This window comes from Anolis sagrei, chromosome 6, assembly GCF_037176765.1.
Source record: "Anolis sagrei isolate rAnoSag1 chromosome 6, rAnoSag1.mat, whole genome shotgun sequence".
NCBI classification, from domain to species: Eukaryota; Metazoa; Chordata; class Lepidosauria; order Squamata; family Dactyloidae; genus Anolis; species Anolis sagrei.
In genome coordinates, this window is record NC_090026.1 from 28,827,858 (window position 1) to 28,855,824 (window position 27,967).

Consider the following 27,967-nt stretch of genomic DNA (forward strand, 5'->3'; position numbering starts at 1 on the left):
CAGCTTTCACTGCCAAAGGGGTTCCTAAGACCATCAGAAATATGTGTTTTCTCATAGTCTTTGGCAACCCCTCTGAAACCCTCTTCACAACACCCCTCCCCATGAATTCCAACCCCCAAGTTGAGAAACACTGATGTACATGAACGAATTTTCCTTCAGGACAATACATTTTACATTAAGACTTTTGTGTTCCAATGTACCAGAACCAGTACCTTATATATGCCCATTAGCTACTATTGTTTATTCTTGGGGATTCACCTAGGATGGGCAGCACTGGTCCACAGACTACTACACTGAATAGCATTGCTTTAAGTGCAAGTTCAGAATAGTTACATATTTACCAAACAGTCCCAAGTCACATTTGCTTAAAATCCCACAAACCCCCAAAGTGACTTGTTACAATTGGCATTTTGGAACCCTGGACATTCAGAGGCAAAACAGGAGTTTGGATCTTCCTGTCCAGTCTATGGCCACATTTCCCAAGCAAGGAAGACAATACTTCTCCTACATTGTGTCCTAAAAGGCCTTTTCTGCATGTCATGGCAGGATGTTGTATAATATCTCATCCTTGAAGTATCTCAAAAGTTTTTTCACATTCTCTCAAACAGATCACCCCACTGGCGGAGATGGCGGAGCATCTCTCATGTTTTTTTCTCCTCTGCAGACTCTCTGTCATTTTGTTCCTAAGTGTAGCCTAACCCTAGTATCATTAATACATTAGCTACTTAGACAGAGCCCACACCCCTATTCTGCAAGGTGCCATTATCACACCACCATCCTGAGAGGGAGACAAGAACTTACAACGGGTGCTCTGGGCTTTCTGGTTCTTGGCAGCTTCCACAGCAGACTGAGCTGCTGCCTGGGCCGCAGTTAGTGTTGAAGACGCCGCCACCTAAAGAAAGACAGCAGAGGTCAATGTCAGGAGAAGCTTTTAGGAAGCAATAACCTTTCCTCACCAGCCTTTGGAGGCAAGAGAAGTACCTGGTACGGCTGAGAAACTGCAGGCATTGTTTGTGGTGGGGCGGCAGGGAGCTGTGCTGGCACCGGGGGAAGCTGGGGTTGGGGGACAGTCTGTTTGGGCTGCAAAGGGTTGGCAGTGGTTCCTCCTCCTACTGTAAACAAAGAAGCAAAGGGTGGCATTTGTCATCATCAGGAGTGTGTGTTCCTCTAGCTTTTCCCCCTCCCCATATCCCTCCACCCACGCCTCTGGACTGCATCTAACTACTTGCAGCAGAGCGTGGAAGCCCCCTTTTTCTTTTTGAAAATGGACTAAGCACTAATAGCAGATTTTAAAAGACTACCCCAGACATGGGAAAACTTTGGCCCTCCAGGTGTTTTGGACTTCAACCTCCATATTTCCTAACAGCCAGTAAGCTGTTAGGGATTGTGGGAGTTGAAGTCCAAAACACCTGGAGACCCCAAGTTTGCCCAAGCCTGTTCTAACCCCTAGCCTTCTCCAACACCATTATACTAATAGGAATTCAAGTCCAACAGCATCTGGATGCTCACACTTTTTGCGACCACCATCTTTATCATATTTACCATCTTTATCATGAAATTTATGTACAGACTGGGTGCAAATGCATTTTGCTAAAGGTCACCAGTCAACTTGAGTGTATGAATGGAAAGGCAGCGTGCAAATTTTCAACCAACCAGTCGGTCTGAGAGTCCTGAGACACAATATTAAGGTCTCAGCACTCTCAGACTCTCAGCTAAGATAATCCATGTTAGTGTCAAAGTGAGACCCCCTGAAAAATGCTGTATGTTGCTCCCTGCGTTTCAGGAGGAAAAGAAACTAGTGAAGTCTACAATACATGTGTGCTTCCAAGAATCAGAGCCACAGCTCTAATGCCACAAAATATTTTTTGTGGCAGGAGTGACCTGAGAAACTCCGAGTCGCTTCTGGTATGAGATAATTGACTGTCTGCAAGGACGCTGCCCAGGGGATGCCCGGATGTTTGATGTTTTACCATCCTTGTGGGAGGCTTCTCATGTCTCCTCATGGGGAGCTGGAGCTGAGAGATGGGAGCTCACCCCGCTCCCTGGATTCAAACCACCAACCTTTTAGTCAGCAGTCCTGTCAGCACAAGGGTTTAACTCATTGTGCCACCGGGGGCTCCTGATACTTGCCATGCATAATATGTGGCTGGGTAGACTATTAAAACACATTAGCATATTATTTATCTGTTTTGAAGCCTGCAGCACCATCCTCATTCACTAGGAAGCAGACTTCTCTAACTGCCAGTAGTATGTAACATAGTAGCCACCTACTTATTTCCAAGCCAGTTTCTTACCTGGGAGGACCATGCCACGGATGAGGATCATGTGCCGAGCGTCCTGGCTGTAGTCTTTGAGCTGCACATCCAACATGCCCCCTGTCACAGCCTTCTCAAAGAGCATTCGCAGAGCTGGCAGTTTCCGTGGGGAGATGATGGAAAAGTGAATCCCACGCTGAGGGAGAACAGAGCAGATAGGCATCACTCTCTACCTAAACCTGGCTTTCCCAAGGCCATAAATTCCTAGTTTTACTTGACAAATGGTTGACTAGAATTCAATTTTCTTTCAAAAGTGTATTCTTTAACATTAGAGTTGGAACCAAATAGACAAGATGTCACCATGCACCGAAAAGAATGAATTTAATGCAGGGCTGTAAGAAAACAGGGTTTGGTTTTAATACTGAAATGACAAGTTAATTTACTGATACTTTGATTGACCTTGCATGCTTTCCTTGCTTAAGGAAATATTCGTAAGTATTGCAATTTCTTCTCTTTCCACATTTTCTGTTAACTAAGAAGTAAGAACGCCATTCAAAAGTGTTAATATTTCAGGAGACTGAGCATTTTTCATCTCTGTATCCAGAATACATGACCAGCTATCACAAACATGCTCTTTCAAACTGGTTCATGTTTGCTGACTGGTTATACCTACTTACTAGACTCCCTCAAAAACTGTGCTTATCATAGAACAATATGTGGATCTATTTGTTCTTCTATCACAACCTATTAAGTGCAGATGGCTGCATCTGGGATTTCCCTGGTTTTAAAAATTACAGGAAGGAGATAGACTTCCTGAGCAAGAGTTGGAACAGATGGGTGGCAGACATAAAGTTCTTTTCAAGGGTTGTCTTAGCAACTGTAATTCCGCTCTTCGTCTTTCCGAGGGAACACAAAATTGTAAGTGCCCTACTGAATAAAAAAGGCTGTATTTTATTCACACAATAGTCAATCAGTTTTTTATCTGAAGTTTTTGTGTGTGTGTGCAAGGCACTATTCCTGCTCATGTACCCCAGATCAAGAGGCACACAAATTATTGTACCAGAGGGAACATACTACTGTCCTGATTAGCAGCCAGTGTCAGCTTGATCCTTAGAATCATAGAATTGCAAAAAACCTTGTGGGCCATCCAGTCCAACCCCCTGCCAAGAAGCAGCAAAATCACATTCAAAGCACCCCAACAGATGTCCATCCAGCCTCTATTTAAAAGCCCCCAAATAGGGAGCCTCCACCTCACCCCGGGATAGAGTTCCGCTACTGAACAGCTCTCACAGTCAGGAAGTTCCTCTTAATGTTCAGGTGGAATCTCCTTTCCTGTAGTTTGAAGCCACTGTTCCGCATCCTAGTCTCCAGGGCAGCAGAAAACAAGCCTGCTCCCTCCTCCTTATGACTTCCCCTCACACATTTATACATGGCCCTTATCATGTCTCCTCTCAACCTTCTCTTCTGCAGGCTAAACATGCCCAGCTCTTTAAGCCGCTGCTCATAGGGCTTGTTCTCTAGACCCTTGATCATTTTAGTTGTCCTCCTCTGGACACATTCCAGCTTCGAGTCAACAAATCCCTTTAATTGTGATGCCCAGAATTGGACACAGTTTGATTCCAGGTGTGGTCTGAGCAAGGCAAAATAGAGGGGTAGCATGACTTTCCTGGATCTAGGCACTAGACTCCTATTGATGCAGGCCAAAATCCCATTGGCTTTTTTCGCCAATGACATTGTTGGCTCATGTTTAACTTGTTGTTCATGAGGGCTCCAAGATCTTTTTCATACGTACTGCTCTCAAGCCAGGTATTGTCCCCCATTCTGTATCTTTGCATTTCATTTTTTCTGCCTAAGTGGAATAAAAATGCATTTGTCTCTGTTGAACTTCATTTTATTAATTTTGACCAATCATCTCTTTGAATTCATTTTGAATTCTGCTCCTGTCTTATGGAGTATTGGCTATCCCTCCCAATTTGCTGTTGTCTGCAAACTTGATCATCCTGCCTTCTAACTCTTAATCTAAGTAATTAATAAAGATGTTAAACAGAACCGGGCCTAGGACGGAACCCGACGGAACTCCAATCATCATTTCTTTCCAGGATGAAGAGGAAGCATTGGGGAGCCGCCTCTGGGTTTGTTCACCTAAGCAATTTGAGATCCACCTAACTGTAGCCCAGATTTGACTAGTTTGTTTGCCAGAAGATCATGGGGGACCTTGTCAAAGGCCTTACTGAAATCAAGATACGTTACATCTACTGTGTTCCCTGCATCTACCCAGCTTGTAACTCTAGCAGAAAAAAGAGATCAGATTAGTCTGGAATGACTTGTTTTTGATAAATGCGCGTTGACTACTAGCAATGACCACATTAATTTCTAAGTGTTTGCAGACCACTTTCTTAATGATATTTTCCAGAATCTTGCTTGGTATCAATGTGAGGCTGACCAGACGGTAATTGTTTGGGTCGTCCTTTTTTCCCTTCTTGAAGATAGGGACCACATTGGCCCTCCTCCAATCTGCTGGGACTTATCCCGTTCTCCAAGAACTCTAAAAGATGATTTCCAGTTGTTACAAAATAACTTCTTGGATGTAGTTATTGGAAATACTCTTGGATGTAGTTGATCTGGCCCTGGGGACCTGAATTCGTTTAGAGTGGCTAGGGATTCCTTAATGACATGGGATTTCTGGACTGAAATCCTCTCTGCTCTCATTCACTGGGTATTTGAATTTCATCAAGGGAGAGTTCCAGCCTTTGAGGTTTTTCAGCTTTAGGCTCAGCTATGATCTTGATTATTGGGAACTCCATATACCTCAAAGCCACACTCTGTTCTAATGTATCAGATATTTGGAAAGACTGGGATATGGCTAACAATTTTATAAATACCACCATATGTCACTTGCATATTCAGAACCAAGACTATCAATGTGCATTTCTACCCACCTCGCCAATTTTCTGCACCAGGTTCTCTGTTGTATAACCAGAGTATGTGGTACTCTCCACTGCAGGGAGCAGATAGGGAGGGGAGTTACAGATAAGGATGCAGACTTTATGAGTAGGTCCTCTGTGGGGAAGAGAAGAAAAGACACAAGACACAGGTGAAGCCCGGCTTGGAAACAATAGCTTGAAGCCTATTTATTAGTCCCAATTATACATTCAATCAACTTTTCAGTAGTAAGTCAAAACATAGGTAAATTAAAGCACTTCAATAGCTCTCCTGTAGTTGGGATTACAATAGGATTGAGGTCAAAATGTCCACTCAAGCTGTGCTTTGACTCGGTGCATGGTTTGATGTATTATTATGTTTTCCCTATCTTAATACTTCCAATTATTATGGTTTTGCACAAAGAGATGCCAGCTGGAATTAGAGAACACTGGTATTGCTTTAGTGTAGCTGTGCATGCTCCTGAAAAATGAAATTCACCCATTGATGTGCAGGATGGTTTTGGACCAACATTATCTATTTTTCTGTGTATCCTGTCCTTCCTTCAAGGATCCTAAGGCCCTGGATACAACTCCTTCGCACTCCATTGTCACAACAACCTTGTTGAGGTGAGTCATTCTGAGGTTGTGATTGGCCTAAGGCCAGATAGAATTTTTCATGGCTCAGTAAAGACTGGTCTCTAGATAATTCAAGACCAAATGTAACACGCTAACCATATAACTGTAAAAGCAGTTCCGTTTTCTGAATCTATATCACAAACATCCAGCAGGTTTTTTTGTTTCATAAATTAGAGCAGCTTAATTAAGGGTGACAGAGATATGATCCCAATTATCCTTAATGAAACTGCTCAGATTTCTGAGATAATCTTAAAATTCATTAAGCAGATAATGGAAGAGCGTAATTTCATTGCACCCAATTTTTCGGCTCCAAAACAATCTGGTAAGCCTGAGAGCAACTTCAATGCTAAAGAAAGAACATGTTCAACAGCTCTAAAAAAGGAGCTTTGGTTTGTTCTGGCTCTGAACAAATGTCACTGGCAACATATGGCAAGTTGGGAGTTCAATGCAATCTTGTAGGAACCTATACTAGTAATTCTCTAGGTATGTATTCATTAACTCAAGTACATGGCAGTAAGTCCTACTAATAGAAGTTCTGGACAGAAATTTACAAACTATGCAGCAGAAATCTGAGATAGATTATGCTATTTGTTTTCCTCAAGACTATCTTGGGATTCTGTCTGAATCTGATTCCCAAAACAGTCTTGGGGAATCTTGCCTTCCCTTGTGTTCCACCTCTACAGTTGCAAATAATACACAAATTAGGAAATACTTTAACGAATACTCCAGTGTTTTCCCATCAAAGAAAACTGAACATAACCAGAAATGCTCCCCAAACACTGAGTCAATGGGGAAATCACATAATACTGATGTGTTTTTAAACTGTTTCTAATTGAACTGTATTTTAATATCGTCTTTGTTTCATTGTGTTTTAACATTATACATTTTGAATTTTTTATTTTTAGCAAATCAAAAATTCTAGTTTTTGAAAGTAAATTTACAAAATATAAATTGTCTATTGACAAATTCTCTCTAGAGCAGGTTAGTAGCGTCCAGTATTTGGGCGTCCAGTATTTACCTTCCACCACACCTTATCCTGCAGTGAGCTCTCTGAAATAGTGATTCAAAAGGCAAAGGCCTGCTGAGAAGCTATAATAAGGTTTTATTACACCAAAAGAGAACAATATGTTCCTTCCACACTAAATGCTAAAACAGCCTCTAAACTCCTCTTTGATGCAACTATATGGTGTGAAAATTCAACTGCAAACTTAAGACAGAATGCAAGCAAGGTTTATAAGAGATCTTCTAAATTTGCCTTCTTATGTACCAAAGGTGATCCTAGAAACAGGCGAATGCCCATTGAGTACAAGCGCCTGGACTCTGAAAATGAACCTCTTGTTAAAAACAATGGTATTCAAACTGGGAATAAGTTTACTACATCACCTTCCTTATGAAGCCTCCAAACCAATATGGGCAAGGAGGACTGAATGAAAAGTGGCCTCAATTGGACTATCCACATCCCTTTTACTCCATTTGGGATTCAAAATGGCACAAGAATCCCTGAAGAGAGCCATTTAAGACATGTGAATACCTAAAAAGCCTTGCAGTGATTAAATACTGCAGATTCTTTACAAATGCAAGACTAAATGTATTTCCCTCAGAGATGCTAAGAGGCAGACTGTCTGGAATTCCTTGCTCCCAAAGACTATGTCCCGGTGAAGGAAATGAAGTAGAAACAATAGAACACATTTTATTGCAGTGCCGTTATTATACAGTGAAACATAGCCAACTTCTATATCCAATTTCATCCCACGTGACCAGCCATCTCCTGCAGGAGATTGTTAGATATGTTTTAGAGGACAAGTGTCAAAGGGTAACTCTCACAGAGTGGCAAAATTCCTTGCAGTGGCAACATGGTCAAGAAAGAAATTAACCTCCATTAGGCGTATTACTTGAAAACATGTAGAGATATCTTGTACAAAGAACTTCTCCTGAGATAGGAGAATTTATAAACAACTCTTCCCCGATGAGGGTCTATGGACCATAATAAATATTGTTATTGTATTTTTATTTGTTTTTTTAATCTTGCTGTAAGGGTAAGGTAGGCTACAATTAAAATCAGTAGCATTTTAAAATAGCACAACTAAAAACACCAAAGAAATGTAAGAAAAAGCTTCAAGAAATGACAGAAACACTTAACCAACCCCACCCCTCAGTCTTTCATTTTTAAATGTTGTCATGATTTTCCAGTGCACCCAACAAATAATTTTGGGCTACTGGAAAGCAATTCAAGCCACAAAAAATGAAATGAAAATGAACAATTTCACAATTTTAACATGTCACTGTAATGTGCAAATATTAAAAACAGATGAGAAGCTTCTCTTTTGTGAGCTGAACCCTGGCATTCCATCTTTCTTCCACATCCACCCCAACCTGTTCTCCACTTACATTTGCTCTCTCATCTTCTTGAAGTCATCAAAGAGTTGCAGAGCAGTGCTGAGCCCTTCTGAGATGAGACTGCAGCTCTCACCGCCTCCTCCCACAAACCTTAGATTAGAATGACAAAGAAATGATAGATTACCAGTACTAGGGCTAAAAACTCACACCGGATGCATTTGGACAGAACTTGGAAATGTCTAAAATCCACAGAATACATGTTTCCTTTTTCACTTTCTGAATATGTATGATCAAAGCATTTTGCCCAGGCATGCAGTCCCTTAGTTTACTACAGGAGGAAACAAACAAAGATGTCTTCCATTAACTATAGATTTCCATTTCATCTGGACACAGAAGCCCAGGTTAAATCCTTGGGAACAAACCAGAAAGTAAAGCCATGGTTTCTTATCCTGGCTTCTTCTAACCTACTAGCGGTGGTTTCTTCCTTTGAAGAACATGGGAAACAAACCCAGAATGAATCAATTATTGGTTTGTTCACTCCCTCTAAAATAAACAGGGAGGGCACCCATGAAATTAGTGGTTTCTCTTGATTAAAAAATGCAATATTATCTAAACGTGTTTATCCTTCCCCAGACATTGCTGGAGCACACAGGAAGCTCCTATATACTGAATGAGATCTTTGGCCCACTAGATTTCACATCTTCTATTCCAAGGATGGAAGAGTTTGGCTATCTAATGCTTCGGAATAGCAGCAATCAAACTAAAGCAAGAGATATCATTTCCCCAAGCATTTGACAGACTAACCTGCTGAAACATATTTTCTAATCCAAAGTCAACAGCTAAGGAACTGGATTCCTTTCCTATTCCAAGCTCTTATACAGTGACACGTGAAACATATAATTAAATAGAATGGATATAGAACATCATGCAAATCCTCAGACTCACTGGATGCTGTCAAGCCATGTAACAAATTCATAAGCGCTGCTTGTTGGTGCATGGCACTGAACATATGATTCGGGTGCGCAGTCAACTGTATTGAACACCACTAGGCTGTACTGGGTTCCACCATACTGCAGGAGATAGAATTGGGAGAGAGAAGTTGGTCAAACAGAGCTATCTGGGTGAAACGATATATTTTTGGAGGCAGGACATGTATGAATAGGTACATTGGCTTCTGCCTAGCTGTGAGGTCAATCAGGGACTTGGGTTGTAACATATAAGTAGAAGTTTTTACTCTAGAAAATCCTACTATTTGCGTTAGTTGATCCAGGCAATTAAGTTTGCTTCTTGTTCTAAAAGGCTCAAAACTTACAGCTTCTTCAGCTTTGAACTGAAGCATCAAATAAATCTCTAACTGACATTGGCCTATGCTGCTCCCTCACCATGTTTCCAAACATTGCATTTTGCTGTATGGATGAAAGCAGTGAAGCAATTTTATTCACAAAAATATTAAAAACCACAAAGCAATAAGTGACCCCCCAAAAAAAGAATTTTTAACAGAGCTAGAGTTCATGCACTTATTATTATTATTATTATTATTATTATTATTATTAAATGGCTTCTCAGCCCATGCAATGCTCAGAAGCAAAAACTAGGCATACTCAAAGAGAGGATGTCTCCAAAGCCCACTCAATTCCCTCATTTCAAAAACTTCAAAAGCATATTCCTATACGTACATCTCCTCCAAAGTCTGTTTCAGCTGGAGGACCACCATTAAAATATCTAGAAGTAAAACAAAAAAAAATCAGTTGACTGAAAGTGAGGGTTGCTTGACATTGAACACAACACTAAATAGAAGTAATGAAATGACAGGATTACTTTTCATGATTTCCATTCCAATTGAGTTAGCCACCATGTACATTACTTGCTTATTTCCCAAATTAAGAATTGTAAACACATCTGCTGTGTTCATATTTTGTTTGCCCCTACGCTGGATCACATAAACATATGAGTCAATTTATCATGTCTAGTTTAATCCTGTATGTATATTCTCTCTTCAGTTAACTTTATTTTTAATATCCCGGGACTCCATATTTGCAATCTGCAGTATTAGTAACCATGTGTATTTGCAGATATTTCTTCAATTGAGAAATCTTTGGATTAATATATTACTTTTAAGACTAAGCAATCAACTAATTATGGATTTTAATTGGAAATTATGTTTTGTATCTATGTCTTTATTTTAATCTGTTACTCTGCACCTCAAACTGTATGGAGAGGCAGGTGGTAATGATAATAATTCTGAAGTAAAACTCATTTATTTCAGTTGAGCCTACTTCCAAGTACTGCACATGCTAAACATTGAATGCATATGCATTTTTATTCAGAAGATGAAACAACATTCAGTAGAGTTGACTCTAGGTCAGGCATAGACACAAGATACACCAGTCATATACAGGTTGATTTTTAATTTGCCTGAAACAACAAAGGTTCCCATTCAAAAGTAACAATTAAAAGGTATTTCTGTACTGAATTCAATTGTAATACAAATACTTCCGGGGAACTTGGTGTACATTTTTGTGTGAAAAGATTGGTATGTTTGATTCTTATGTTGACCAAAAATTCTACAGCTAATCATATGCTTAGTCATCATGTTCTTTACCTATTCACTTATATTCTTAGTTCCTAGCACAAGTCCAACCCCTTCATCCAGTACTTTGCAAAACTCTTTGATCATTAAACCCCAAGAATTTAGTAAAAAACAAAAACAAAACCCAAGTCTGCAAATTCTTATGGAAATTCTACATCTACCCTCCAGATGTCTTTGGTCTTTAGTGGAGACCCATTTTCCCTATGATGACTCTTTCGAGAGTGAATGTCCCTTCTGAGGGGCAGATTTCTCTCACTTCCTGTTGTCTCACCCCCGTTCTTAACTATGAGTAATTTGTAAGTGATATGTTTGTAACTCAGGGATTGCCTATATAAGATTTTATTGGGACAGTACATCATCGAATAGTCAGAACATAGTAATCAATACTATAACTGGATTTTTCCCTCAAAGGAAATACTTTCTCAGCATTCTCCTTCCCATAATTGTGTCTTTCTAAGCAACAAAGCAAACAAGAGCACAGCTGCATCTCAGGATGCCAAGAACACTCACTCAATGGCAGGTAGAAGGTAATGCTTTCGCAGGGACTCAAAGTAGGGCCCAAGGTTGGCAGTGCCCTCAATGACGAAGACTACATCAGCAACCATCCCCATAGGCTGAGCAGGCATATCCAGCGTTGGTACCACCATCTCCTCCAACTACTGAGATATGGTTATACAACAGCAGCAGTGTGACAAATTAGTAACAAGAGGCAAGCCCAACAATCTGTAACTATTTAACTTTAAATCCGTACCACAATGAACATTCAGTACTCTATAAAAACACAAGACTCATCTGGGTTCTAGTCAAATGTAAACAAGTGAGAGATAAAGAAAGGAAGGAACTAACAAATGAATAACAGGAATATAAGCAGGTCAAAAAAAAGGTGGACTTGTAGATAAGAGAAGGACGGAATGATGTCTGGAACAGAGATGGACCATAATCAAACAATTGTTTTGTTAGAAATCTAAAATTGCAAATTTAACTAGAAGCAAAACGAAACAGAAGCTATAGGGATAGGGGCATATTTTCTGGAAAACTGAAAAACTATTACCTTCTTTACAAATTGAAAGTCACTTTGTTACTTTAGGAATATAAATCTTATGATGCATGAAATGGTTTATCATAATTTATCATAGAATCAGAGTTGGAAGAGACCTCATGGGCCATCCAGTCCAACCCCCTGCCAAGAAGCAGGAATATTGCATTCAAATCACCCCTGACAGATGGCCATCCAGCCTCTGTTTAAAAGCTTCCAAAGAAGGAGCCTCCACCACACTCCGGGGCAGAGAGTTCCACTGCTGAACGGCTCTCACAGTCAGGAAGTTCTTCCTCATGTTCAGATGGAATCTCCTTGGTATATTATGCTTGGTATATTATTTATTTATTTATTTGCTTTATTTCTATACTGCATTTTTCAGCCCTTAACAGGCGACTCAATGCGGTTTTAAAAGAACAGCTTATTAGACAATTACAAAATGGATTTAATTTTGGAAAGTGTGGCTGCCCTGCACAAGTAAGGAACATTTGGACCATAAAAACTTAAAAAAGGAAAGGGCCTGAGGCTGTTAGGAATGGTGGGAGTTGAAGTCCAAAACATCTGGAGGAAGGCCCAAGTTTGCCCACGCCTGGTGTCAATGGAACAGAGACAAGCCTCCAGAAAAGGAGCAACAAATCAAGAAGCAACCCCATGGTGTAGGGCTGTGGCCGCTCTTCTTCCTCCTCTCCACTTCTGCCCCTCTTCTCCTCAAACATCCCCCTCCTTCCTCCACTCCCTCAAGCGCATACCCAACGCTGACATCCGGATGCTCAGCTTTCCTTGTTTTCCAGCCACCGGAAATGATCCCCTTCAGGTCCGCTTTATATTGCGCATGCGCAAATACCGAACGGAGAGGGGAGATTTCTCTTCCCTCTCTTGCTGCGGGAGAGCAGCTGAGCCTGGGTCACGTGAAGTGGGCGGGGAAAAAAAGAAAAGGAAGCCACCAATCACGCAGGCGCTGCTGTCGCCACGGCAACACCGGGGACGCACGGAAAGAACCAATCGAGGAGGGGCTCTTGTTGCCATGGCAACGGGATTCCCAAAATGGCGGCCTTGAGGAAAGGCTGAGGAAAAGGAATAGGGAAAAAAGGGGAAAGCGGACCAAAAGGGAGGAATACTTTCCGGGCCACGATGTGGGAGGAAGCGGGGGGCTCCGTGACGCTGCTGTGCCTCACCGCCAGCAGTGGGGTGCCCCTCTTCTGTAGGAGCCGAGGAGGCCTTGCCAAGCCACAGGTGAGGCCGTGGCGTCTCCTTCTCTCACACTGTCTTTGGGCCCTTCCACACAGCCATATAACCCAGAATATCAAGGCAGAAAATCCCTCAATAGCTGCTTTGAACTGGGTTATCTGAGTCCACACTGCCATATATTCCAGTTCAGAGCAGAAAATGTGGGGTTTTATTCAGATGTTAATATATTACTGATGTGCTCTGGTAATAATATAATATATTGTATACACATATATTATTAATCATGATATTATAATGTAATCCAATATAATACTAATAATAAACAATATAAGAATTATATTTTATATTATATGTAATATTATTAATAATAATACAGTATTGTCGAAGGCTTTCATGGCCGGAATCACTGGGTTGTTGTAGGTTTTTTTGAGCTATATGGCCATGGTCTAGAGGCATTCTCTCCTGATGTTTCGCCTGCATCTATGGCAAGCATCCTTAGAGGTAGTGAGGTCTGTTGGAACTAGGAAAAAGGGTTTATATATCTGTGGAATGATCAGGGCGGGACAAAGGACACCTAGCTCTAGCAGACAAGAGTCCTGAGCTTTATACACAGTTGTTTAAAACATGAGCTGAGATTCTACATCAGAATATGCATGTTGTAACTTTACAAATCTGTAGGTACATTGCAGAAATACAACAAAACCACCTTAATCTTTTCTGAAGATGCTAATCCGGGCACCAGCAAGGAGCTCCAAAGCACATTTGGTACTTACGATGTACACCAGGCAATCCAGTTGTGTTCAGTCATTTATATATACATACACGAATATATACATACACTAACAATATAAATTTCAATTGAAATCAAAATTCTATACCTTCAGAAAATACATTCAGAGAATAAAGGAATGAAAAAATACGTATAGCTAAAAGAAAATATGGCTTTAACACAAATACAACCACCTATGATGAAAATAAAAAAGTAATATTCTACATTACAGATCCAGTTTAATATTCCTTCTAGAATTAGTGGTCACCAGCAAGGAGCTCCAAAGCACATTTGGTACTTACGATGTACACCAGGCAATCCAGTTGTGTTCAGTCATTTATATATACATACACGAATATATACATACACTAACAATATAAATTTCAATTGAAATCAAAATTCTATACCTTCAGAAAATACATTCAGAGAATAAAGGAATGAAAAAATACATATCTAAAAGAAAATATGGCTTTAACACACATACAACCACTTATGATGAAAATAAGAAAAGTATTCTACATTACAGATCCAACTTAATAATCCTTCTAGAATTAGTTGTCACTATCCGAGCCATATGTATTATGCTAATATTTCCTTATTCATCTTCCCCCAACCTAGCTGCCATTCTCTGTGATTGGCTCCCTAAATGGGGTTCACATGTTTGGGTCCAACCTAGATGTTCTGCTGACAGCTGCCTGTACAGAGAATACTCGTGTGATGTGGAAAGTATTTCACAACAGGTGAGCAAGAATACATGCCAGGTTTTACCTCTGGAATTGCCATACCTCTAGCAACCAATCATTGTCTTCTGAATCTATGTGGGATTTGTTAGAAATGAAGGATTGTCCTTCTTTTTAAAGACTTGAAATTGAGGCTCTGGTGGCCTACTGTGCATGCCTATCCTTGGTTTGTGGTATGTTTGTTTTCAGTATCACGCTCATCGTCTTGTCCTCAGATGAAGGTACTAGTGACTTCAGCCTTGGGCGACTCCTTGAGAATATCTTCAATGCCATGGTGAGTAGTTGAAGGGATGGGATATCATTTCAGCCTATGTCTTCCTGAACTGTAAGGCACAGTCAATTATTGGGAAGAATAAATCCATTTTGAGAGAAGCAAGTATCACCAGTGAATGGGGGATGGAGGGCATGGGGCATGTTTGACTTAGCTGTGTTTTGTGGCTTTTAAAGTTATGCTAAGTTGTGTAGGTATATGCTACTGGTTTGCATGAATCAGTAGGGGTTTTTAATTGTGACATGGGCCATGGTAAAAATGTAAAGTAACATAAAACCATACATAAGAGACCTGAGACATAAGAGATGGTAAGGCCCCACTTTCAAGTGGCCTGTTTCTCACAGTAAAATAGACCCATTTGCAAAGAACTTGTGTTTGATGCCAGCTCAGACTCCTAAATCTAGATGGGGAAACATGTTTAGTTTTGCGGGAACTGGCTGCTTTTTTTAAAATGGTAGACCAGCAGGATCTTTCTGACATGCATTTTATTGTAGGTACTGATATTAGGTCTGGAGGAACTGGTAAATGCCCGTAATATTGAACGTCTGAAAAAGGATCTGAAGGTAACACTTGATGTGGAGTGGAAGGAGGGGTGGGTGGGTGCAATTTACATTTCTGAGAACTGAACTCAGGAATATAATATCTAGGGAACTTTGTAGTAAAACAGGGGAGAGGGGCATTTAGATATTGCTCTATTGCATGGTGTATGGCAAGTTGATGGCACCTCCTGCTTTTGCTATCTTTGCTTCACATTCTGATGATAGAGAGGCATCTTTGATATCTACCACCTGGATTTGAGCCTTTTTCCTTCAGCCTGATCCAGAATGTTTTCTTGAAGCATGTGAAACTACATTAGAAAAGCAGATAGCATTAGGATGTAAATAGTAAATGCATTGAAACATGCTTTTTGGAAGTTGTTCAGAAAATAGTTTTAAAAAAAACAAAACCTTGGTAGCTTAAATATGAAATGTACCACCCTGCAGGCATGTTATAAATTGATTGACAGTTTCCTGGAACCAGGCAAATGCAGTGCTGACTTGACTCAGTGTATGGAATGTGCTGTGACACCCTCCAGGGCAGTACTGCAGGTAAGTTGACCTGTTTCTTTCTGTCATCTGCAGGTTCCAGCATAACTTCTAACGTCCACACCACCATATTTGGGACTTTGAAAAATCCCTTTGTTTACCCTCTATTGTAACCTGTTTGTCTAACTTAAAGTGCAGAGTGGCATTGTTGGCATAGGAGGACATATATGAAATTAATGGAAGATAAATTAAATTTATCCCAAAGCTGTATAAATATGCTTTATAGATGAGGTTTTAATACCACTTTATCTTAGCCTGCATCTAAAGAACTGGATTTATACCCACAAGGCTCATGCTAAAATAAAAACCAGTTGGGCTTCAGTTGCTGATACATTCCTCCCCCCGCCCCCCAACTTTTTATGCTTTAGGGCAGGGGTCCTCTAACTTTTTAAACAGAGGGCCAGGTCACAGTCCCTCAAACTGTTGGAGGACCGGATGACAATTTGAAAAAAAACATGAATGAATTCCTACGCACACTGAACATATCTTATTTGTAGTGTAAAAACAGTTAAAAACAATACCATAATTAAAATGAAGAACAATTTTAACAAATATAATCTTATTAGTATTTCAATGGGAAGTGTGGGCCTGCTTTTGGTTGATGAGATAGGATTGTTATTGTTATTATGTGCTTTCTAGTTGTTTCAGACTTAGGTTGACCCTGAGCTAGGGCCGGGTAAATGACCTTGGAGGGCCGTATTCGGCCCTCGGGCCATAGTTTGAGGACCCCTGCTTTAGGGAAACATAGTTGCTGGTCTTTTTTACCTGGTGATCCACATTCAGTGGACGTCTGGAGGCTTCCCCATTTTTTTAAATGCATCATGTCACAGAACATATTTATATATTTTTCTGGTGGATATTCTGGCAAACTCTGGACACTCCATGGTGGTGGTGGTCTCATGCAGGAAGGGCATATTATCCGTTCTTATAATTTGTCCTGCATGGCAAGGGGATTGACTGGATGGTCCTTGTAATCCTTGGAAACTCCAATTCTATGATGTTAAAAATGAATTCATTTTAAGGATTCACTGGCACAGAACAGATAGCAACATGGCGTGTGTCCTTCTGTGTCCACCTATGGATACCTATTGCAGTTCTAGCAAGTAGGTAGTTTGTACAAGTATATAGATAAACCTCTGTGCTGTTATCTTTGTTCCCTATTCAGGAATGCCTAGAAGCCTTTGCTTCAGCAGCAGAGTCACGCTTTGGCTGCCTGCTTGTGGGTGGACGGGTGCTGTGCGCAACAGAGCAGTGGTGGCAGCTGGCAGCCCAGGAGGCGATGCTGCTGGTGTGGCTGGTGCAGTCACTTCCTCCCCATGCCTCCCGTGACCTCCCTGTTTATCTTCCTCATGGCAGTCCTACAGTGAGTGGGTTGCTTATTGGTGGAGGTGGGGAACAGTACAGAAATGTACCTTTTGTGACTCTTTGTGGCCTTTTTTCCAATAGGTTCCTCACCGCTTCCTAACGTTCCAACTTGTGCCTGGTTTAGAGGTGGTCCTGTTGTGTGGCCCAAATCCCTCCTTACAGTGCATTACTGATGAGGTAAAGGGAATAGCATTCCTGACCTCAAAGCTCAGATGTGAAGCAGCTTGTCCTGTTTCCTCTCCAGTTTCTTGAATCAGGAAAGATCAATCCCATGCCCTCCAGCCAGCATTTTGCACCTACTGACACCTACTTTCCTTAGCCACCTACTGGGTCATTTCTCGCCATTATCCCATGACTTAAGGCTTGGAAAAGTAATTTTTTATTACAACTCTCAGAACACATTAACTAGACTGGATCTTGACTGCAATGGCTAGGAATTTCTGAGAGCTTCAGTCCAAAAGATAACTTTTACAAACTCTGCTACTGGCTTATTCTAGGGGAACCAAAAAAGAAGACAAGCCTTGCCCTTGTTTAGAGTGTGCAAATGACAAGTATGCTGTTCATCCACATAAGGAGCTCAAATTCAGAACCACCATTTCTTTCCCTTCCCATAGCTAGTGAAGCCTTTTTGGCAACCTCTGCTGGACCTTTTGAAAGCAAGTGCCGGAGCCCCTCTTCAATGCCTGCCTCCAGGCATTGTTCTCGCCCCTGAGATCCTTGGGTAAGTCTCACCAGTTTTTATGATGGGGACCACTGTTAGGAATTGAGGCCCTACCAGTTACTAAGGTTCATGTTTGATCCCCCAGCTTTTCATTCAAAATGTGGCTGCTAGTCTGAGTCACCACATTCACGTGCTTGTTGTTCACAATATTTTACAGGCTGTTGCTGATCAACCAAGATCAGAGGAAAAGTCTATTTACAGTACATCCTCATGGAAGCTGGACTGAAGGTATGAGAGAACTCATTATCAATATTCTTTTATAAACCCTTGCTGAACTAAGTGGGTCTTCTGTCTCTTCACCCAGGCTATCACGTATCTTTTTCCATCTTGCAGGATCTGAAATGTCCCTGAAGGATCGACTCCGTGCCCTCCGCTCCTTCTATGCCTCAGCCATTTCATTGTACTTTCCCTCTGAGAAGCCAGAAGAGAATACAGGTGAGTTCGTTGTGCCCCCTCCTTTTGGCCATCTATTTGTACTGGCCTTGCAATTTAATATATATGAATTCTATTGAAAGTGGAAATGTATCACCTCTGACATCATCCATTTTAATGAAGAAAATTCCTTCCTATGAAGACATAGTTTGCACCTGTGGTCCTTCTTTCAGCCTCTCCTGTAACACATTTAATTTTTCCTTAGCCCCTTTCCAGGAGGACTTTCAAGCTGGCTTCTCTCATTCCCCTCAGCACTGCTATGTGGTCTACGCCACACACAAGGCCTATGCAATCCATGGGAAACGGCATCAACTCTTCTTGCTCATGAAGCCAGATGTGCCAACCTTTGCCCTGCGGTCCCTTGCAACCTGCACATTACAGGCCCTCACAGTTGAGGACTCGGCTCTCTGAAGGCAATGGTGGGCAAAGGTTTGTTACTGAACTCAGCAACCAACTGCTTTGTATTGCTGTCACCAGCCACCAGAATGGAAGAGATGAGATGAAGTCCTTAATGACTTTGTGTGCAAGATGTGATTATCCTGCACAGAGCACAGCCTAAATGTGTGGAGTAACTTTCACAACATTAGAATTCTATTCACCCTTCTTAAGAGGGAGACAAGTTAGTTAGAAGTCTGGGCCTTGCATCTCTCCTCCATTTTTCTAAAGTTCATAATTATGCATTTTCCCTACGTGGCTTTGCTGTGAAAACGCACATATGGTACTTCTGCGCATGCGCCAGCATTGCTCCGGAATCTTCAGTTAAATTTCAAAAGGAATGGCGGTTGGCCCCGCGCACACTCCCCATGATAGCATAAATAGCCCGCGGCTGGCTAACCGCCTCCAGATCTCTTCATCCGCGCTAAAGACAGCAAGCTCGGATCTTCTCTTTCTCAAAGAACGATAAATCCATATTATATTACATTATTTCTTTAGTATGTCACATACTAAAGGCTTTAAACGTTGCTCTGCCTGCCAGAGCAATTACCCAGATAATGATGCACATTCTTTGTGTATCGCCTGTTTGGGTGAAGGACATCTATCACAGGCTTGTTCCATTTGCCAGTCCTTCACCCCACAAACAAGGAAAAACAGGGAGATCCATTTAAAAGCTGCCCTCTACGAACAGGCGCTTCTCCCTGCAGTACAACAAGATACTGACCCAACTATAGAAAATACCTTACCTGGAACAGCGGCTCCAGCGAAGACTCTTAAGAAGACAAAGAAGACAAAAAATCTTTTTTTTAAAAAAAAAAATGATTTTTATTAAGTATTTTATAAAACAAAACAACGAAAGAGGGGGAACAATGAAAAGGAGATAGAAAAGTAGGAAAAGAAAAGGAAAAAGAGAAAGAAAAAGAAAAACACACAAAAACAAAACAAAAAAGAAGACTAAACTAACCTAAACTATTCTAAAATGACTTCCACTCCAACATCAGGATCTTTTCCGTCAACTTCTTTTACTCTTGTATATTCTTATCCTCTAATATTTTTCTAAATTTCTTTTCATAGTCATAAAAAGAAGTCCAATCTGTTCTCTTTAGCGGTTTCCCGGTATTTCTTCTCATTAAAAATGTCAGTTCGTCCATGTCTCTAATTTCTTTAACTTTCTCCAACCATTCTTCAGCAGTAGGTATCTGTTCATTTTTCCAAAATTTGGCATAAATAATTCTTGCCGCAGTAGTAAAGTACGTGAGTAGTTTATCTTCATTTTCCTCCACTTTAAGATCAGAGTCCGTAAATCCTAGTAAATAATATTCAGGTTTCTTTTTAAAACTTCTCTTCAATATCTTTTGTATTTCTTCATGTATAGATGCCCAGAACTTAATTGTTTCTTTACACGTCCACCACATGTGGAAAAATGTACCCGTTTGTTCTCCACATTTCCAACACTTATCTGAGACATTTGGGTACATATGGCTTAGTTTATTCGGAGTCAAATACCATCTATAAAACATTTTATACCAGTTTTCCTTCAAGTCCATGGCATAAGTATATTTCAACTTTTTATTCCACATTTGTTCCCATTCTCTAAATTGAATGGGCCTTCTTAAATTTTCGGCCCATTTAATCATACAATTTTTAACTTGCTCCTTTTCCGTTTGCCATTGGATCAATTTATTATAAAGAATTGTGACTACCTTCTTCTCAATTTTTAAAACTTTGTCCCATGTGTTTTCTTCCCAGTCAAATCCAATTTTTTGGTCTTGTTTGAAATGCTCTTTAATTTGGAGATAATGTAACCAGGTTATATTTCCAAACATGTTCTTGAGTTGTTCAAACGATTTAATCTTCATTTCCCCTTTCAACAAAATGTCCTTGTATCTTGGCCAAATCCTCCATCCTAAGAGTCTTCTTTGGTGGGCCTCCATCGCCGAGACCCAAAGAGGTGTAGCTTTATAAAAGAGGGCTTTGTATCTTAACCATGTCCTCAATAGGGAGGCTCGCACGAAATGATTCCCAAAGTTTTTTTCCTTAGATTCTCTATTATACCACACATAAGCGTGCCAACCTACCCTCAAATCATGGCCCTCTAAGTTTAAGCACTTTTCCTTGTTCAAATTCATCCAATCTCTTATCCATGATAGAGCACAAGCCTCATGATAGGTTTTCAAGTCTGGGAATCCCAGACCTCCTCTCATTTTTTTGTCAATTAGGTTTATGTAATTTATTCTTGGCCTTTTCCCTTTCCAAATAAACTTAAGTAGATCTTTCTTCCATTTTTTAAATAAGGTTTGATTTCTTATTACCGGTATATTTTGGAATAGGAATATAAGTCTTGGAAGAACATTCATCTTTATTAACGATATTCTACCCAGGAGTGATAGATTTAGGTAATTCCATTTTTGTAAATCCTTTTGAATTTTATTCCAAACTATTTCGTAGTTATTCTTCAGAAGCTGACAATTTCTCGCGGTAATCCAGACTCCTAAGTATTTAATTTTCTTTACACTCTCTATCCCCAATTGTTGTTGAATCTTTATTTGTCTCTCCTTTTTCACATTTTTGAATAATAGTTTTGTTTTCTTCATATTCATTTTGAATCCAGCCACTTTTCCAAATTCCTCTATTTTCGTTATCCAATATTGTAAGTTTTTATCTGGATCTTCAATTGTTCCTAATAAATCATCTGCAAACGCCCGTATTTTGTATTCGAATTTGCCGATTTTCGTTCCTTTTATATTTTCGTCTTCTCTAATTTTCTTCATTAGGATCTCCATAGCCATTATAAAAATCAATGGGGATAATGGGCATCCTTGTCTAGTGCCCTTCGCAATTTCAAATTCTTGTGTCAATTGTCCATTTATTTTCACTTTGGCTTTTTGATAATTATAAATAGCATTAATTGCGTTGTTAAATTTTTCTCCCATGTCCAATTCTTGTATTAATATCTTGAAGAAATCCCAATTTAAATTGTCAAAAGCTTTCTCGGCATCTATTGCTAAAATGGCGAATTCTTTTTGATGATTTATCTCGTAATATTCCAAAATATCGAGGACGTTGCGAATATTTTCTTTCATATGTCTATTTGGGAGGAAGCCCGTTTGCTCTTCTCCAATCCATTTATTAAGAAACACTTTTAACCTTGTGGCCATGATATTTGCAAATATTTTATAATCCGTATTTAAAAGAGAGATCGGCCTGTAGTTTTTAATATCATTTTCCGGGGAGCCTTCCTTATGAATCACTGTAATTTCCGCTTCTTTCCATGAGTCTGGAACTTTCCGATATTTCATCGCTTCATTTGCGATAGTTTTAAGTATTGGGAGTAGCTGTTGTTTAAAGGATTTATAAAATCCAGCCGTAAATCCATCCGGCCCTGGGGCTTTATCTCCATTCATTTTATTAATTGCTTTTTCTATTTCCTCCTCCGATATCTCTTTATTCAATTCTTCTCTATCCTCATCCGTTATTTTGTCTAATTTCATTTGGCCAATGTACTCCATAACTTCCTCTTTCTTTATTTTATCCTTTGTATATAATTGGATGTAGAATCTCCTGAATTCCTCTATGATTTCTTTATCAGTCCTCAAGTCCTTGTCCAATGTAGTTATTTTAGATATATGATTTATTTGTCTTTTTTCCGGATTTGGTTCACCAGCCATTTACCAGGTTTATTTGCATTTTCGAACGTCTTGAGGGCAAACCGGCTGCAGCAAAGTTCCCCAAAAAAGCAGGAACCGTGGCCGCGGCTTCTCATCTGGCCTCTCATCTGGCCTCTCCCTTAGGCAACGGGAAAGAGACTCCTTCACGTGGCAGTTTTACTGCAACGGAGCCGGGATCAGCCTCAGCTCGCCACGCGCAAGCACAAGAGGAAACCGAAACTGAAAGGGAGCCGAGATCGGCCAAGACACGCCCCGCCCGTGCGCAGGAGGAGGCCAGCACACCTCCGATGCCGACGCTCTCGGCCCCGGCTCCTCCCATGACTCAAGTGACTGGCTTGGGGAAAGAGCCGAGAAGGGTGCTTTCTACAGCGCTCCCTTCCACATCGGAGCCGAGGAGGGCGCTTTCTACAGCGCTCCCTTCTACATCGGGAGCGATTAGCTCTGCAGTTCCTTCTCGGCGCCGTGCGCGTGCTCCCTCGCGCTCAGGCAGAAGCAAGAAGGGGCGCAGGGATTACTCGAGCTCGAGTGATTCCTCCTCTTCTTCCACTTCCACTTGTTCTGACTCATCGTGCTCTGCGAGGAAGCGCAGACGTGCGCGCGCTCATAGAAATAAATCAGATCCACAAGATCCTCCCGCTGGGGGGAACAAAGTGACAGAGGGCGTCCATTCCCTCATCCAGGATACTATGAGATAACCCCCCAAGGGCGATTCATTTACTGTGGTCCACCACCAGTGTCTCCAAGCCAAGAGGACATTTATCCTTCTAGGCATGATAATATTAATAAATACTATAGATCAAATAGACATATGCCAAGACAACAGATATTACCTATGCATATAAGGAATGAGCACCAGGCAAACTACTATTCCCAAGGGGATACTCCACTGCCGTCTATCAGTGAAGACCAACCTCCACCTGAGAACGTGGACTCAGATTCCTCTGTGGAAATGTTAGAGACTTCAAACGTGGAGAAGGACAGGGACTCCAGTGTGAACCGTATAGAGGACTATAATAAGTTTGCGCAAATGATTGGAAGAATGATAACTGCTTTGGACATTCCTGCTCCAAAACCAATCTCGACGGTGGATGACCCTATGTTCCCACCTGAACAGCAGAACAGTTCCACATATACACTACTTCCAACCTTGCCATTTTTGTTAAAGTTAACTAAGGTCCCTGACTTGTCTCCATCAATTGCCCCAGCTATCCCTAAGAGGGTAGACCTCCTTTATAAGGTTGATCTTTCAAAAGCAAATTGGATTGCTCACCCCACTGTACCTAATACGGTAGTGGCAGAGGCAGTAGGTCTAGAAGGCCTAAAAAATTTTCTGTGACACCACCAGACAAGGAAGGCAAAAAGATAGACTCACTTGGGAAGAAAGTGCATGTGGCTGCGGGATTGTTTGCCAGGATGGCTCATTATGCAACCTACATGAGCGGATACCAGAGTTTTCTCTGGAACAAGATGTTGCTTCTTATCAATCTCCTGCCTATTGAAGACTGCCGTCTTCCTAAGGCCTTTCAGGCAGAGGCCCTTGTTCTTTCTAGATTTCAGAAAGATTTCGCCAAGCATATGGCTGAGACATCTGGTAAACTTCTCGCCTCAGCCACAGCCATAAGACGCCATGCATGGCTTCGAGCCTCTACATTATCAGAAGAAAACCGTTTGTTGGCGGAAGACCTTCCTATGAATGAGGAAGGCCTTTTTGATCCAACAACTGACGAAAAGATTAAACACTCACGGGAAGTTATGCAAGCAGCCAAATATCCTTATCCTTACCCATACCCATGGCAGCCAGGTAACCAACAGAAGCCTCGCTGGCAACAATCATCCCCTTTTTATCGTAGACCCAATTTCAATGGGTATAATACAAATCAGAATAATCGGAATGTTTCATCAAAATTCCAATTCAACCGTAAGCAAAATTATGGTGCAAAGCCCAGATATCACCCATATAACCAGAGTAAAGTTAAGAATGCGGGAAATAACAGGCGTTGTCTTTGACGATCCTTCCGTTACTGCTACACAACTACTCGGCATTAATCAGCCTGAGTTTTCTGAACCAGTTAATTGTTGTTTGTTCAAGGATAGACTAAGGCCATTTGCACATGCTTGGGCCGCGATAACCACTGATAGGTGGGTCCTCCAGATTGTTGAGGAAGGTTACTCAATAGAGTTTACTTCGTTGCCCCCGTTGGGTCACTTGAAAGCTACTCCTGAGTCTCCAGCATTGCTGGAAGAGGTTACTAAACTTTTAGGTAAAGGGGCTATTTCCCGTGTTGACCCTTCTATGTTGAATGAATGTTTCTTTTCTCGTTATTTTTTGGTGACTAAGAGAGGTGGTGGTTTGCGTCCTATTTTAGATTTAAGAGGAGTGAACATGTACATTGATTCAAAGAAATTTCATATGGTCTCTCTTTCTATGATCCTTCCTCTACTTAATAAAGATGTTTGGTTCGCAACCATTGATTTGAAGGACGCATACTTTCATATTTCCATGGCTGAACACCACAGGAAGTATCTCACCTTCATGGTTGGAGACAAAGTTTTCAGTTTTAATGTCCTGCCGTTCGGCCTTACTACAGCCCCTAGGGTCTTCACAAAGTGCATGGCGGTGATCACTGCTCACCTTAGAACTCGGGGTGTTACGGTTTATCCGTACATAGACGACTGGCTTTTGGTAGCTAATTCATGTGAACGCTTGAGTGTACATATTGATACAACACTTTCTCTTCTCCAGTCCTTAGGTCTCGTAGTGAACAGAGAAAAGTCCCATCTGCTACCTACCCGCAGGATACAATTTATTGGAGCGGTTTTGGACTCAGTACAACAGAAGGCATTTTTACCAGAGGACCGTTTTGCATCACTAAAGTCCCTGGTTATACAGATTCTGCAATCAGAAAAAGTGTCAGCAAAAATGATACAAGTATTACTAGGGCACATGGCATCTACGACTGCTGTCACGCCGTACGCCCGGTTGCGTTTCAGGCCTCTCCAGAATTGGTTCTTGTCAGTGTTCCAACCTGGCCTGGACAACCCCCATGTGCGGTTGAGTGTGCCACAAAACGTGCAGGAATCCCTTTTTTGTTGGACGGATCCAGACAATGTGACTGCTGGACTTCCGTTTCAGCATCCCGAACCGTCCAGTGTTGTCACAACAGACTCTTCCTTAAAGGGTTGGGGAGCTCATTTCGAGGGCCTAACTGCCCAAGGTTTGTGGACTCCGCAGGAGTCTGCATCCCACATGTACTAGAACTACTGGCTGTAGAAAAGGCGTTGAAGTCTTTCGAGATGGCATTGTTGGGCAGAGTAGTGCAGGTGGTAACGGACAATACAACAACAATGTTTTATATAAACAAGCAAGGGGGCACACGATCTCTGGCATTGTCGAAACTGACAATGAACATCTGGGAGTGGTGCATAGCCAGAGAAATTCATCTAGTGGCCGTTCACCTCCCAGGGGAGGAGAATGTAATAGCAGACGAACTAAGCAGGTCACCTTTGTCGAACCACGAATGGTCCCTCAATCAAAGAGAACTCAGTATGATCTTCAAGATCTGGGGGACCCCGTTGATAGACCTCTTTGCGTCACGAGGGAACGTGAAATGTCCCCTATACTGTGCTCGCAGGATTGCGAACCAGGAGCAGGGCTGCCTGGGGGACGCTTTCTTACACAAGTGGAACGAGGATTACCTTTATGCGTTCCCTCCGTTCCCCTTACTTCCAAAGGTTATTTCAAAACTTTGAAGGGACAAGGGGAATTGCATTCTGATTTCGCCGTGGTGGCCACGCCAACCATGGTTCTCGGTTCTTCTAGAAATATCCAGGGGGAGGTACAGACGGCTCCCAAACAGAGCAGACCTCCTAACCTCACAGAACGGGCGGGTTCAGTACCCAGACGTTCACATGTTGAAACTCACTGCCTGGAGAATCACTCCGGACAATTAGACTCATCCACTTGTTTGACTAGTAAAGTTAAGGCTATCTTGGATGCTGCTCAAAAGCCATCCACCAAGCGTTCCTATGTGTATAAGTGGGCCTGTTATTCGAAGTTTATAGTTGGAAAGGGATTTGATCCCATTAATGCACCAATCTCGGCTGTGTTAGACTTTTTGGTATCATTGTCTGACTCGGGCTTGTCCCTATCGTCCCTAAAATGTTACCTGGCGGCCATAGCGTGGTATAGGAGAAAGGAAGGACTACCCTCTCTCTTTTCAGACCACCTAGTTAAACTCTTTCTTAGAGGGTTCGGTAATGTTCGACCTACAGTTGCCCCTATTACGCCTTCGTGGAGTCTGGAGGTTGTTCTTTCGTCTCTTCAAAGTTCCCCGTACAACCCCATGGCCACATGTGAGATTTCGTATCTCACATGGAAAACGGCCTTCTTAGTGGCGATTACATCAGCGAGACGTGTTAGTGAGATATGTGCACTTAGATCGGACGAACCATACCTCCGGTTCCACAAGGATAAGGTGATACTCCATACAGGCATTTCCTTTCTTCCCAAGGTGACGTCACGTTTTCATATGTCGCAGGAGATTGTTTTACCAGCCTTTTTTCAGAGCCCAACTACTTCCTTGGAACGTGGTCTTCACATGCTTGATGTACGTAGAGCTCTTGCATTCTATCTAAGCAGAACAAAGGATGTAAGGAAGACTCCAAGGCTGTTTGTAAAATACAGGAGGGATTCCTGCAGCCTCCCCGTGTCATCGCAACGTCTGTCGTCGTGGGTAGTCTCCGTAATCAAACTGGCATACCATAAATCTGGTCGGGAGCTTCCTAATGGAGTTAAAGGACATTCCACGAGGGCGGTGTCCACTACGGCAGCTTTTTGGAAAGGAGTGCCTTTGGATGCCATATGTCGGGCTGCCACCTGGTCTACGCCGTCAACGTTCGTGACGAACTATAAGCTTGATTTGATGGCTAAGAAGGATGCGGAGTTTGGTCGGGCAGTGCTTTTTTCTGCGGTGGCATGACTCCCGCCGTCCAAGGTGGGTAGCTCGCTAGTCTTCTACCATATGTGCGTTTTCACAGCAAAGCCACGTAGGGAAAATGAGAGGTTGCTTACCTGTAACCGTAGTTTCCCTAGTGGTTTGCTGTGAATACGCACGGCCCCGCCCATCCTCCCCGCAGTTTGTCATGCCTCCTCCTTCCAGCAGCTTTAGCGGCGGAAGAGATCTGGAGGCGGTTAGCCAGCCGCGGGCTATTTATGCTATCATGGGGAGTGTGCATGGGGCCAACCGCCATTCCTTTTGAAATTTAACTGAAGATTCCGGAGCGATGCTGGCGCATGCACAGAAGTACCATATGTGCGTATTCACAGCAAACCACTAGGGAAACTACGGTTACAGGTAAGCAACCTCTCATTTACAACTGTTGTATAGACATGTACGCATTAAAAGAATGCACATGGATTAAAAAACCACTCACAACATGGGAGATTTGGAGATTGATCTTTACTAAACCTGTATCAGTAGCAGACTTGCTCTCTGAAACTCTTACTGCCTATTACAGG

General features: G+C 41.7%; 3 protein-coding genes across 9 annotated transcripts in view; 2 read left to right on the top strand and 1 right to left on the bottom strand.

Moving 5' to 3' along the window:
• MED25 (mediator complex subunit 25) overlaps positions 1 to 12,659 on the bottom strand; it is a 29,140-nt gene extending 16,481 nt beyond the window's left edge. For 2 of the 6 annotated variants that reach the window (XM_060780743.2, XM_060780741.2), the window contains exons 1-9: positions 12,525 to 12,658; positions 11,250 to 11,398; positions 9,826 to 9,871; positions 9,095 to 9,219; positions 8,201 to 8,299; positions 5,195 to 5,315; positions 2,295 to 2,451; positions 982 to 1,112; positions 802 to 892 (exon numbers count right to left, since the gene is read on the bottom strand). In XM_060780743.2, the coding sequence (XP_060636726.2) occupies positions 802 to 892; positions 982 to 1,112; positions 2,295 to 2,451; positions 5,195 to 5,315; positions 8,201 to 8,299; positions 9,095 to 9,219; positions 9,826 to 9,871; positions 11,250 to 11,386 (907 nt within the window). In that variant the 5' untranslated portion in view covers positions 11,387 to 11,398; positions 12,525 to 12,658. Of the gene's footprint in view, positions 1 to 801; positions 893 to 981; positions 1,113 to 2,294; positions 2,452 to 5,194; positions 5,316 to 8,200; positions 8,300 to 9,094; positions 9,220 to 9,825; positions 9,872 to 11,249; positions 11,399 to 12,524 lie in introns of all 6 variants that reach the window. The other 4 variants (XM_060780742.2, XM_060780747.2, XM_060780744.2 and 1 more) reach the window with 3 other exon arrangements.
• Positions 12,660 to 12,722: 63 nt separating this feature from the next.
• FUZ (fuzzy planar cell polarity protein) lies at positions 12,723 to 19,581 on the top strand. Of its 2 annotated transcripts, XM_060780756.2 has the most exons (11): positions 12,723 to 13,008; positions 14,351 to 14,472; positions 14,662 to 14,746; positions 15,238 to 15,306; positions 15,727 to 15,831; positions 16,994 to 17,191; positions 17,275 to 17,370; positions 17,808 to 17,914; positions 18,072 to 18,142; positions 18,248 to 18,349; positions 18,552 to 19,581. In XM_060780756.2, the coding sequence occupies exons 1-11, from the start codon at positions 12,907 to 12,909 to the stop codon at positions 18,755 to 18,757; spliced, it is 1,263 nt and encodes a 420-aa protein (XP_060636739.2). In that variant the 5' UTR covers positions 12,723 to 12,906; the 3' UTR covers positions 18,758 to 19,581. The 2 variants fall into 2 exon arrangements, with proteins under 2 accessions (XP_060636739.2, XP_060636740.2); XM_060780757.2 differs by lacking the exon at positions 17,275 to 17,370.
• A 2,745-nt stretch (positions 19,582 to 22,326) lies between these two features.
• On the top strand, positions 22,327 to 27,694 carry LOC137097362 (uncharacterized). The gene is made up of 2 exons (XM_067469984.1): positions 22,327 to 26,145; positions 26,359 to 27,694. The coding sequence occupies exons 1-2, from the start codon at positions 25,968 to 25,970 to the stop codon at positions 27,426 to 27,428; spliced, it is 1,248 nt and encodes a 415-aa protein (XP_067326085.1). The 5' UTR covers positions 22,327 to 25,967; the 3' UTR covers positions 27,429 to 27,694.
• The last annotated feature ends 273 nt before the right edge of the window (positions 27,695 to 27,967 follow it).

Excerpts from the sequence above, each read along its gene's own strand:
- FUZ (XM_060780756.2), top strand. The coding sequence starts at position 12,907 with ATGTGGGAGGAAGCGGGGGGCTCCGTGACGCTGCTGTGCCTCACCGCC. Across the intron at positions 15,307-15,726 it reads GTCTGAAAAAGGATCTGAAG|GCATGTTATAAATTGATTGA; the intron begins GTAACACTTGAT and ends ACCACCCTGCAG. Across the intron at positions 18,350-18,551 it reads GAAGCCAGAAGAGAATACAG|CCCCTTTCCAGGAGGACTTT; the intron begins GTGAGTTCGTTG and ends ATTTTTCCTTAG.
- LOC137097362 (XM_067469984.1), top strand. The coding sequence starts at position 25,968 with ATGGTCCCTCAATCAAAGAGAACTCAGTATGATCTTCAAGATCTGGGG. Across the intron at positions 26,146-26,358 it reads ACAAGTGGAACGAGGATTAC|ATGTTGAAACTCACTGCCTG; the intron begins CTTTATGCGTTC and ends CCAGACGTTCAC.